Source organism: Tachypleus tridentatus, chromosome 9, assembly GCF_004210375.1.
Source record: "Tachypleus tridentatus isolate NWPU-2018 chromosome 9, ASM421037v1, whole genome shotgun sequence".
Lineage (NCBI taxonomy): Eukaryota > Metazoa > Arthropoda > Merostomata > Xiphosura > Limulidae > Tachypleus > Tachypleus tridentatus.
The window spans coordinates 87,014,737-87,027,566 of NC_134833.1; the positions used below are offsets into that span (position 1 = coordinate 87,014,737).

At 33.2% G+C, this 12,830-nt stretch overlaps 1 protein-coding gene across 10 annotated transcripts in view; it reads right to left on the reverse strand.

Moving 5' to 3' along the window:
* LOC143225684 (uncharacterized) overlaps positions 1-12,830 on the reverse strand; it is a 102,920-nt gene that overhangs the window by 48,742 nt on the left and 41,348 nt on the right. For all 10 annotated transcript variants that reach the window (XR_013013982.1, XR_013013983.1, XM_076455536.1 and 7 more), the window contains one exon: positions 6,399-8,199. Coding sequence is in view for 8 of the 10 variants with exons in the window: in XM_076455536.1 (XP_076311651.1) it covers positions 6,399-8,199 (1,801 nt within the window). In the remaining 2 variants the exon portion in view is untranslated. The remainder of the gene's footprint in view (positions 1-6,398; positions 8,200-12,830) is intronic.

A 12,830-nucleotide genomic window follows, 5' to 3' on the forward strand; every position in this document is an offset into this window, starting at 1 on the left:
AAACACCTTACTACATTTTAAAAAATGATTCGGATTGTTGATAATGTTTAGCCCGAGAAGGATTTTCTGAGTTTTCAATGGTGAAATTTGCTTTTGTTTTATTTTATTTTTAACCGCGCTATTAACCAAAGAACCAATCAGGGCGAGTTTGGGAGGGGACGAAAATACCGAAAAAAATAGGGGATGAGTGTATGTTTTTCTTATAACAAAGCTACATCGGGCTCTCTGCTGAGCCCACCGACGGGAATCGAATACCTGATTTTAGCGTTGTAAATCCGTAGGCTTACCGCTGTACTAGCGGGGGCAGGGGCTAATAAACCCTGAAATAATAAAAAGAAACACAGTGCATGATTGAACGTGATTGAACAAGAACAATAAGAAAGATTACACATCATCTCTCCGCCGCTTCTGTTCAGGGTTGCTTAATTTTATATTGTGTAATATCAAATTTCACCTTCGAAAAGTCAGGAAATCCTTCTCAAATTCAGAATAATCAACGATGCGAATCATCTTTTGTAGCATGATGAGGAGCCTCAACCTTGATGTGCCCGGGAAATTTCGTACAAATTCAATAACAATTTACAAAGTTATTAACCCTAATCTGCGAAAATGCCCTCTCTTTCCATTATAAAATATGTTTTAAAGTGATCCAGAAATTGGGTCCATAATTGAATCTGGACCAACTTTTGGGAGGAACGTCCCATATTGTTTTTCACCTTGTGTAAAAATTTCCTGCGCATCAGTCAATTAGTTTTCGACATATGAGAGGCACAGACAGACACACAGAGTGGAATAATTTCACCCCTTTCTCTCAAACAGAGGGTAATTAAAAGGCCCAAAACGTTTCTTTTAACATAACAGTTGAAACCTTGCGAGACAGGATGTACAAGTTAAACTACTGAAAGGACAGTTTTCTAGGAAATAATAAAATAAGCCTGTGACAGATACTTAAAGTAAGCGTTATATTATGAAACAGTCAAATACATAAAAGTTAAAAGTAATTTCACTTACAGGGTTAGAAAAACTGTATTAAGACAACCATTCACAATTGCGAAAACTTGTGTTTATGTTGCAGTAATAAGTTGCTCTGAATCATGTACAAAAGTGCACAAGATCACGTAATTACTCAGAGTCTGCTGCTAACGTGCAAAATTTTGCATACCATGTGGTTGTGCTGTGAAATGACTAGTGGAATACAGGAAATAATCATGCTATTAAAACACACCCACACATTTATAGATATATACAAGTTTTAGTTTTGCTCACCCCTGTAAGTCAGTCTTAAAGAAATGAAAACTGTTACATTTTCCTCAAAACATTTTACAAATATATTGTGTTTATGATTGATGTAACAGTCTTCAAAATAAATTACTTAATAATTCGAACATAACTAGTTTAAGTCTAGATTGCACATTGTCATTCAATAACTTGCGGTAAAACTTGTTTACGAGTGCAATGACTTATTTAAAAATATTATGAATTAGGCAATATTTGCGAGCATTTAAACATTTTCTTAAGTAGTAATTAAACCCGTGCCTTCTGGAATTATCAACCTTGTATTTTCTCCAGGCCAATTATCCACTTTGCAACCTCTTCAAGATGGCTATTCAACTTACATCTTCAACAAACTTTTTTCAGATTGGTTATCAGTTTTACAATCCCTTTAGAATAGCTATCCAACTTACGATTTTAACCTTTTTTCAGAGCGATTATCGAGCTTACAACTTCTTCAAGATGGCTGTCCAACTTACAATTTATTCAGGGTAATTATATATTTAGAGTGGTTATCTGCCTTAAAACCTTTTCCGGACGGTTATCCACTTTAAAATTGTGATTTTTACATAACTAATCTGACTTACAATTCATTCGGAATATCTCTGCCTCACAAATTCCATTTCAGGACAGTTGTCTTATCATCAAACATCTACTTCAGTATTAATATGAGATACGACTCCTTGAGGATTAATTCGCCTTACACCATTTTCAGGATGGTCACTTACTTTACTACTTAATCATACATCTGTCAGCCTAACAATATCTTCGGGATGGTCATTCTACAATTTTTTAAATCTATGAGTAATTCCAAATTTATTCTGTATTTCAACTCTAACAGTGTTAAAAATAGCTATAAGATTTTTTTTTTTTTTTCAGAAAGTATCTGGGTTAAAACAACATTTCAAGTATTACTTTCAATCTTACAAAATTTTCATGATAGTTATAATCTTGTAGTTAGATCGTTAAAAAGAAAAGTGCTTAGTTGATAGGACACCAGTTTAGAGGGCGAGAGGTCCCAGGTTTGACCCTTGGCCTAGCAAATGCAAATTTTGGATTATCACACGTTCATAACTTATTTTAGAGAGCCACGTACTTTATAACTTCTTTGGTATAGTTATTCACTTTACAGTTTCCTCAAAACGATCGTCTATCTTGAAAATTCTTCAAGTCGTTATTAGACTTACAATTTTTGTTCAAGACTGTTGGTTAATAGGCTTTAAAATTATTAAGGAGCATTGTTTCAATTTTACAAGTTCTTGGATACTAAAATATTATTTCTATTAAACAATTTACATTAAATGGAAATTACTGTGTGACGAGATTGATAATAAAATTTCAGTTAATAAATTTCCGATATAGTAAAAATAATGGAAATTTACCGAGCAGACAGCAGGCCTCATGAAGATAAATATCCGGTCTAAAGTTCACACTGGTGTAACATTTGTTGTTTTTCTCTATTAAACAAAAAAAGGGGGGAGGATTCTATTAAACAGATCCATTAATTTTATATCTGAAACTATTTCTGATTTACTTAGTCCATCACTTCTTTAAAAAAGGATCAACATTTCAGATCATTATGCACGGATCTGATATTTTATGTATACGTTAAATATCGCAGCTAACATATATGTACACTTTCACACACACACATATATAATTATAAAGTTTGTTCGTTTTGTTTTAGAGCAAAACCACATTGGTTTAAGTTCATCGCAAGGAATCGAGCCCCGTATTTTGGCGTTGTGATTTACGAAACTTACCGCTGTCTTAAAGGGGAGCAATTGTGAGATAAAATAAAACTGAAAAGTTTACATTTAATGGCTACCTTAGATTCCGTTGTGTAAGTTGTCACAAGAAATAAAATCTAATTGAAGTGCACTTGCCGTGACATAAATAAAAGCGCTGAAACTGATGTTACGTATGTGGTGATGCCTATAAATAGTTAAATACCTAATCTTAAATTTATAGAAATAATTAAAAAGAGTGACTAATAGTAAATACTTTACTGAGTAAAATATGAAGTGTAATACTTTCAAGAAATAAAACTAGAGTTACTTACCTCGTTGTCCGGGTCGTAACAAATTTGGTAGATTGAAGAAATATAGTTATTGTCAACTGAATATCGAAATTTCTTTTCCTTTTTCATTCTATGTATTCTAATCTACTGATTCTCGCAGTTAAAGTAAGTAATAAATTAATTAAACTATTTTAATAGCTTGAATAATAAAGTGCCTCGTGGTTTTGCTTCACCGTGCATTAATTTCAAAACTTGACGTCCTCGTAATAAACAAATCACTCACTACTTTTAAAAGGTATACAGGAGACTTGAGAATTTTCACTACTAAGTCTTCACAAAACCTATACCATGTCAGCAGCCTCCTGAACACTGGTACTCAGAAACTATTGCTTATCTGTCACGATGAACAACAAACAGTACAGAAGTTTTATAAGCAATTCTCTGTTAGACAAGTTCATAGGCCAAGGACGAGCCTAACACCTCATAGAAAGTAACGTATAATTATTAATCATACGAGTGAACTTTAACAGGGTGATTATCCAAATCGAAATAAACATCACACACTTGGAGTTTACAACACCTGATATCCATAGCACAATGTGATACCATGTATATATATATATATATATATATATATATATAGCGCAGGGTTCAATTCCACAACTAGTTTATTGTATCGTTAAAATACAAAACCGCTAACGTACATCTCTTTACACACTATTAATACTTCAAGTTAAAACCAAATTATTAAAGGGCGCGGTGAATAAAAACTCACGTACCGCAAGCAGCAACAACAACAACAATTCAAATACTTTCCAGTTGTTTGTGACTTGAGGTAGAGCTCACGATTTTTATTTGTAAAATTATACAAATTTGGTATAACATATACAACATAGTACTGAACTGAAGCCAAAGCGTATTGGTTGTTTTTTATCGGTTGTTTCCTTTGTTGTGATAACGATCTTCGTTATTGACTAGTGAAATACGTGGTAACGACAACCCCTTCAACTCAAATCATTCCTGTACAACAGCACTCAGAGGTAATGAATAGTAACGAAATGAGACTTAGACAAGGGCGCAAGATAAAAAATGACGTCATTGTTTTAACACATTCACAAAAGCCACACTTCACGCAGTACGTTATGTATCACAAAGGGAAATAAAAGAAAACTGCATTACATTGGACAATTAATTTAAAGTTTATTTTTAACGTGTATATTACGTGTATAGTAGACATTCGGGAAATTGAAATAAATAACGAACGAATTAAACAATTATTTGTGAAATTTACTTCAAAACAAAAACGGCTTATCATAAAATTGTCTGCTTAACTACGTAATTTCTTTCTCTAAAGTAGGTTAATCCAACTTGCTTGTCACATGGGTTGTATGACAATCTAAAAACTATAACTAGTAGTTAATCGTTACTAAAAACTCTTATTTCTTCTTAACAGAATCATGCGGACAACTGCTATTTTCATATTAATATCATCTGGCACACAACGAATACACTGATAACAAATCAACGGCTCATTCAAGATATTTTGGAAGAGATTAATATAACAAAAATACACAGGCACACAGATGGACAAACGGTTTAAATTTCAAACAATACTTTCAACTCACACATCCATATGAAGCAACGTTTACAGGGAAATGATATAATCTATAAACATATAATTCTTGAAAGACATAACCACGTTGTCATAATTTTCAAGTAAAATAAATTAAGTTGTTTAGCAAGCTTATCATGAAAAATCTCATAAAGTAATAATTGTTCTCCATTTAAAACGTGTTTGGATAAGTACTTACCTCTGTACAGGGTTTACTCTTATATATTTATTTTAATATCAACGTTTGTTTCAGGTTAATGCATGTAATGTATATTGTTAAATGCATATTGGGCAAGTTCCGCCTGTTCTCTAAATTTGTAGAAGACTCTCGAGAGTAAGAATCAACAATATATGTTTTGCAAAAGTGCTAGTGTATCTTCGAATATTGTTGGGCTAAGTGAACTTTCGAGAACTCGCCTAATGAGTATAAAAGGTAGTTATCACAAGACTCGGAGAGACACTGATAAAATATTGTTGGTCAGCTACCGTCCCTACACTATAAGCTTCGGAACCTATAGTTGTGATTAACCCTTATTAATCGAACAACTACAGAATTTGACCAGGAACGTTTATAGAATTCATGCATTACAAACTTTTTAACTTCTGAGAATTAATTTCGGATGTTAGTATTTCTACGAAGATATCGCATACTTCAGCAGAAAATCTCACGTGTAAAGAATAAAGCTAGCTCACCTTCCCGTCAAGTGAAGCATATCTGTGTATCAACATAAAATTAATTTGCTCCTTGTGGGCCTGAACCGTTGATAAAATACTCAGTTCCAGACCAGATAGAAGAATGAATACTGTTTGTGAGTTTGTAAAATTTTCATATATAAATAATTATTTGTAATAACTCTTGATCACGAGAAACCCACTTGAAATAAAAATGTATCTCAGAACGGCTGGTATGAATATTAACACTTTTATTGATAAGGAGAGAACAACGTTTCGACCTTCCTAGGCCATCTTCAGGTTAAGAAAGAGAGAGTTTATAAGTGACCGTTTCCGGACACATGTCTCAGGGACGAGAGTATAAACGGGTAGGGGATTGTAGGGGACGTTGTAGGGGACCATAACTGTAAATTGTATTTTTTTTACATTAGAGTATATTTGTGTTAAGAAAGAATATTGTGTGTATTAATCTCATTGGCAAGTTTCATAACTTTAATACATATTGACATTTAATTATCTTCTGAATTGAAATTCAAATTTTCGGTTATTTTAAATCGTAATACATAATATAATAAACCAGACACTCGTCCAAGATAAATTATAATACCTAACACCTTCCATATATAAATAAAAAATGTGTCCACTTTACAGTGGTCGTTTATCTTAATTTTATTTATCTGGATCTAATTTTATTGCAAAGGTTGACTGCAAAGTGAAATAAAAATTGGAAATGAAGAAGGAAATATTCAAGAGACTATGAAAATTTTACCAACTCACAAATTAGACTTCCAAACACGACAAAACAAATAAACAGTTACATACCCGTAAATACCAATCAGCTTCCTTGGCGGCTCGAGTTAAATGTTCTTCCATAGCAATCCAGTCGATTTTCGGCATTGTTGTTTCGATGTTGTAAACATCAAAGTCTCCTAAAACTTCGGGTGATGAATTATCCTTTTTTATAGGATATGAATATATACTGGTATCCTTTCCTGGTAAGGAATTGGATCGCGTTGTCGGGAAGGAAACACAAGGGGGCGTTAGTGTAACTTTTTCTGCCATGCTCTTGTATACAGCACTGTTTGTGATGCTCGTATTATTTAGACTATCATCAGAAAACAAAGATTTTTTACCATTATAATTCCACAGAGAAGATCGTTCTTTTCGTGTCGATTCATGTCGAAATGACGACGTATCTGCACTCTCTATAGGACGTTTCATTTGGAAATGTTTTATAGAATCGGCACTTTTGCTGTTGGTTCCTGATACTTTAGGAGGCACTTGTTTATCACAGTTATTTCGAGAACATATAGCTGTTTCTATTGATGTGTTTTGTTCTTCGTTTTTTGTTGCCAAACTGACTGGTAGTGTATCAATTATTTTTAGTAAGTGTTCACTATTTTCTCCAGAAGACCAAGACCAGTTTTTATTTTCTATTTTAGCATCGCTAATACAGCTTTTAGAAACAAAACCGGATACGTTTTCACAAATAATTGGTGACCCTTTTAACAATGGTTCAATCAAGTAGTCAACAATAGGAGCCGATGGTTTTACAATCTTCATGTTCTCATCAACACTGGAGTTTTCTTGTGAACGCAAGTCGGTATTACACTCCTTTTTTCTAATTTCTTTCTCAGCAGAGTCCAATTCACATTTTTCTACTTCTCCCACGGAAAAGATAACTTCAACTTTATGTTTGTTTTTAAGCTCTTCCTGATACTCATCAGTCATATTTCTTGGAGGATTTGGAGCTAAATTTAAAATCTTATCCTCTTCTAAGCAAGTAGAGGCTGACTCTAATTGATGAATGTTTGCGTTCTTTGTTTTCTCGTCTTTGTTGACCAGGCACTGATTACTATTGTGCTGACTTGTGGGCATGGAAAAATTGTTTAACATTTCCATTGTCATATTTACGTCCAAAGCAGAACTCGAACTAGTTTCATTCACAGGAGATACATCCAAATCTTTTGAACTTACTGAATCAGATGACTCAGTTTTAAAAAATAAAAAATGTTCTGAAATATGATTTCTAATATTAGTGTACTTACAGCTTTGTTGGCCCGCCTGAGTGCAGACAATTCCCCATTCTTGAATTACGGGATCATTGTGTAACTGATTTACCGATATTTTTTTGAAGGGTCTTTCGTCCAGTTTTATTAGTTCCCTTTGGAAGTACGTCTGAAAATAAGCGTTATTGTTGTTGATTTCTGAATGCTCAAGCACAAAATCCTTGGTTGAACTCGGTATATCAGAAAACAAAGCGTCCTTATGTTCTAAGTCATCATCCTGACCACAATTATAATTGATGTTACTCTTATTGTTGTTGTTACAGTCATCACTTATATCAGTTTCGTCGTCAATATCATGGACGTAGCTTTTCAAAGTCCGGTTTATGAGAAATGGGCTACTGCTACTATCGTTTAATATTAAATCGGATTTCGTTATACCATCCTTAAGGGTAATTTTGCGGTCGCACAAAGACACTGCATAGTCATTATAGTCATTTCCGTCTTTTAAGTGTGAAGCATGACTTTGTTTGTAGTCATTTGGTCGATTACTATTGAAATTCACAAAGTGATGTGACTTTTCCGTGTCTTGAAAGCCGCGTGAGTTATGATGGATCCTTAAATACAAAAGAAATAATGATAATATTCAGTAAAGCAAAACAATATTCACAGGACTACAATGATAAACATAATTTATCACCGACGACAAAGTAAAATACTTAATAAGTACTGCGGAGTTAAGAAGAAAGTGTTCTAATCAAGACACGCGGTAGTGTGTCTTATGGCCAAAACAGCCTGTGTGTTATTAACAGGAGTAGTAGCTTAGCGACATTCCACCTTCTGTATCTCGGACTTTGGTAATCCAAACTAACACATATTTTCAGCAAATGTGCTCCATTTGACTTTTAATCCACAGGCACAATTTCAAGACAATCCATTAAAAAATAAATGAAATGTAACATTTCCGATTTTGATTGAGTTTCTTTCTATTTTTTCTTCGTACCAAAAGTACGGAAGCTTTATGTGATATAAAACGTACTTTTACGAATTTTTTTTGTTAAAATTTGGTACTCTGATAGGTTTTTCAACCTATATTTAGAAGTCTCGTTTGGTGTAAATATAACCCATATGTACAAGGTTATTCAACAACCAAAAACACGTCTATACAAAAAAAAAGTCATATAAGCTATTGGTCTAAATTTTAATACAGCTTCACCTAAAGGTAAAAATGGACCATTTTTAGTGTTTTTTTCTCGTTCGGATTAAAGACGGCTGGTTTAGAGCAGAAGTTTCTAGCTCAATTTTTTAAAAGAATCATACAAATGAACGATTATTATTGATTAATCACTGCCAACCTTTCAGGATAAAATCACTAAATTTTATGAAATTATCCGAATTGAAAAGCGTTGGGTGTCACGTGATATTAGCCTAAGTGATATTACTAAAAACTGTTAATCTAAATTCCATAGCGTTACCATATTGTGGAAGCTTAACAATGTTTATTAACAAAAAATCGTGATGTCTAATAATAAACACCTTAGATGTAGAAAAAGGTGCAGCCATAAAAAAACTACGTATGCGAATTAAAATAATGAAATCAAAATTGGTGGCCATACTGGTACTACACTTAAAGCATTGGTAGGAAATTTACAGCATATATTGATAAATTAGTTAGCTAGATCGCGTATCTTGTTTTACCTACCATTATGCCCCACGTTGAACAAAAACGTGGCCTCGCTAACTAATAAATAGATATTTGATGTAAGATTCTTATCAACGCTATCTATCAACGTTTGGCCACCAATTTTGATTTCATTCCTTAAAATCGTACACTCAGTCCTATTTTGGCCGCTCACCTTTTACAACTAAGATGCTTTTTATTAGATAATATTTAACAGAAACAGTCTTATTTAACTAAATGGAAATAACAATTTAGGTCAAATAGAATTTGCTTATTAAATTACCAATTACTTACAAAACTTCCACAGGTACTTGCACTCTGTCTATACATTCTTTGTGTTTAATATTTTACGTGGGAACCATTAAAATTGTAAAATGTGAATCAGTGTGGACGTAATGTAAAGTAGAAGGTTCAGATGCTATAAAGCTTACATAGGGGTATCTTGTTTCGCTGACCCATGAAGAATTCCTCAGGCTATAAAACTAAATAACTGGTGTTAAATATAAAATAAATAAAACTGTGTTGTAATTCTTACCTGAATTCTGGCTTGAAAATCACTTGAATAAAGTTGATAATAATTACACTTTACTTACATAACCTAATTCACATGATTACAGCTGTTCTTCATGAAACTGATGATTAGAAATAGAATTTTGACCATTTATGCGTCTACCGTATACTAGCCGATCTAATGAGCTCTGGTATTGCGCGAACGGCTTCGTCGGCACTGGTTATGATAGATGTAGTACAGTTGATTTAAATCAAGGCAATTGTTATTATTTTCATAAATAATTATGGATTACATAAAATCTCGGACATTCGTCAGAATAGCCTGAGGTCTTATAAAACTGCTTGTTAATATAAATTCTGAAGAAACAATCTTGTAGGGGGAATAAAAGAATAGATTAAAACTATTTTAGTACAGATATTATAATAGTTTACCTAGCCAGTATATTACAATCCTTAGATTTCACTTGAAAGACAGATAAAGGTACGACGCTCGCTGTGGAAACGCCTAATAGTGAGGTTAATCCAATTTATACGAATGATTTCAGAGTCCTATTCTACTCTTGGAAATATTTCCTCAATGTACTTAGTCTGGTGTTCCTGATCACACTTTATTACCCAACATCGCAATTTTCGCAACAATTCCAAATCACACATCTCAACAACACTTTTCGCAGACTCTCCATTATACGTGGATGTAGGCTTCTAAGATAACATAACGTTTAAGCAGATCAATGGCACAATAGTTAGTTAAAATTGTATAGGAACTTTTAAAGAAATGTGGTCGAAATGATTGGTGTGATTCCAGTTGCTCTGTCCATTTCTTAAATGATTTCTGGGAATGTTTGGAAGCTTGTGAATTTTTGGCTTCTGACCTTTCGACAACTTCAAATCCTTGTTTACTATATTCTAATGCTATCAGAAGATGTGTCCATCTTTACCGCAATTACTGTGTTTTTGAGTCTGATGATTGCCTTTCGTAACGATCGCCTTTACCTTGTAGATAAGGACATTAGTCCAGACGCATTTAAGGAGTGGCTTAAGGAAGTTTGTTGCAATCCTAATGGCTCTTCTATGCAAAATTTTCCGCTTTCTTGAAGAATGTTAAATGATTCCTTCTACAAAATGTTGTGTCCTTTGGTTCAACATCGTCTAATAATCCTGCCGTATGAATAACTATCTTTAAGGAGGCGGTGAGCCAGTTTAGGTATTGAACTTTCAAATGGTCAGTATTGAGCATGTCGTCTGTCGTAGTATCACATTTCACATATACGGTATTTGCTTTTGCATTAGTGTTTACAGATTTTTCATACAATGTGATATTAACTGTCATTACTTGTCTATTTATGAGAGCTAATTTGCGTTAATTTCTAACAACAACTGAAAATATTCTATTGATTATACTGAAGGCTTTAAAAATTCGAACTTGGAGGAATGAATAAAATAACAGTTACATGAATCGTGTGGTTTTTATTCCAGTACAAAACCATTAAGTTAACGTGTATATATACTTATCCACAATGTTATCAAACATGTTTTGTACGATAACAAATTAAAGATAAAACTCTAAAGATAACAAATAATAATGTACATAGTCATGTATACTGTAATTGTTTAAACTATTAAAAATATATTGTATCGGCTGGAATGTGACATTATTAGCATTTTTATATTCAAAATCTTTTGAAGTGCTACAAAGTCTATATGTTTGGTAATTCATCTAACCTACTACAGTTTTAGTATTCGCAAATAAACGTACTACGTTTTGTTTGCTTATTTGTTTAATTTCGCGCAAAGCTACACGAAGGCTATCTGCGTTAGCTGTCCCTAATTTAGCAGTGTAAGACTAGAGGGAAGGCATCTTGTCATTACCACCCACCGCCAACTCTTGAACTACTCCTTTTCCAATGAATAGTGAAATTGACTGTAACATAATAATGCGCCAACGGATGAAAGGGCGAGCATGTTTAGTATGATGGGAATTCAAACATGTGATCCTCAGATTACGAGTCCAGCTCCCTAACCACCTGGAAATATAAAAAGATTTCATACAAAACAAGATTTTTGTAGAAATGTTTGATACGTTGAAGAAAAATAATGAAATTATTTTAACCTACATTTGTTTATTTAAAGCTGTGAGCTTCAAAGAAAATTGATCAACTTTGGTCAAATACCAGCCTTGTTTCCTTGATATACTTAAACACGAAATGTTTTTACATAATGCAATGAAAGTACACGTTGGTGTCGTAAATCAGTTGTGGAAGGTGTTAGAGAGTACGCTTTATTTAATTGACGCTTCAAGGTAAGAAACTAACAGGATAATAACGACTCCAAAAAAGTAGTTTTCCTTAACACTGACCTTTCAACTTTGATAATTGAGTTCTCAGATTCCCTATACTTTCGTTACACGGATTATATCCGGAAAATATCGCAAATATCTAGAGAACCCAAATGATGATTCAAAACATTTAATATTTACAGGTTTAATTTTCTTGTCTAATGGTTGAACTCATTATTTAGTCCTCATCAGTTTGTCATATTGAATAGATTTCATTAACATATAAGTTAGTTATTAGTTCTGCTCTACTTAATTAGATTGCATTAATTACAAGTCACGGATTATCATTATCCATCTACTTCAGGATCCATTTAGGATTTTTTTGTGTGTTTCTTTGTTATTAAGCACAAATCCATACAGTGAGCTATGTGTGCTCTGTCCAGCACAAGTATTAAACCCTGATTTTTGGCGTTATAAGTTCACAAGCTGGTCCATCGGAATGGAGGAGAGAGGCTAGAGGAGGCAATTCAGGCACATAGCATTCACTCAAGTTCATAAACAGATGACACAACTTCTCATGTGCAATGTGGTATTTTGATTTCACAGTGGATTCGTTCTAATTTCGAAAGAACAGCCCAGAGATTATTTCCTTTCTTTGTATTGATGTTTAGTTTTCGGTATCGAAAACTTTTATTTTACAAATTTTAATTTTCTAAACTATTACATCTGTACAAATGATAAATGTTCAAGTTACGAAACACAAACAATGAGATAAAATATAA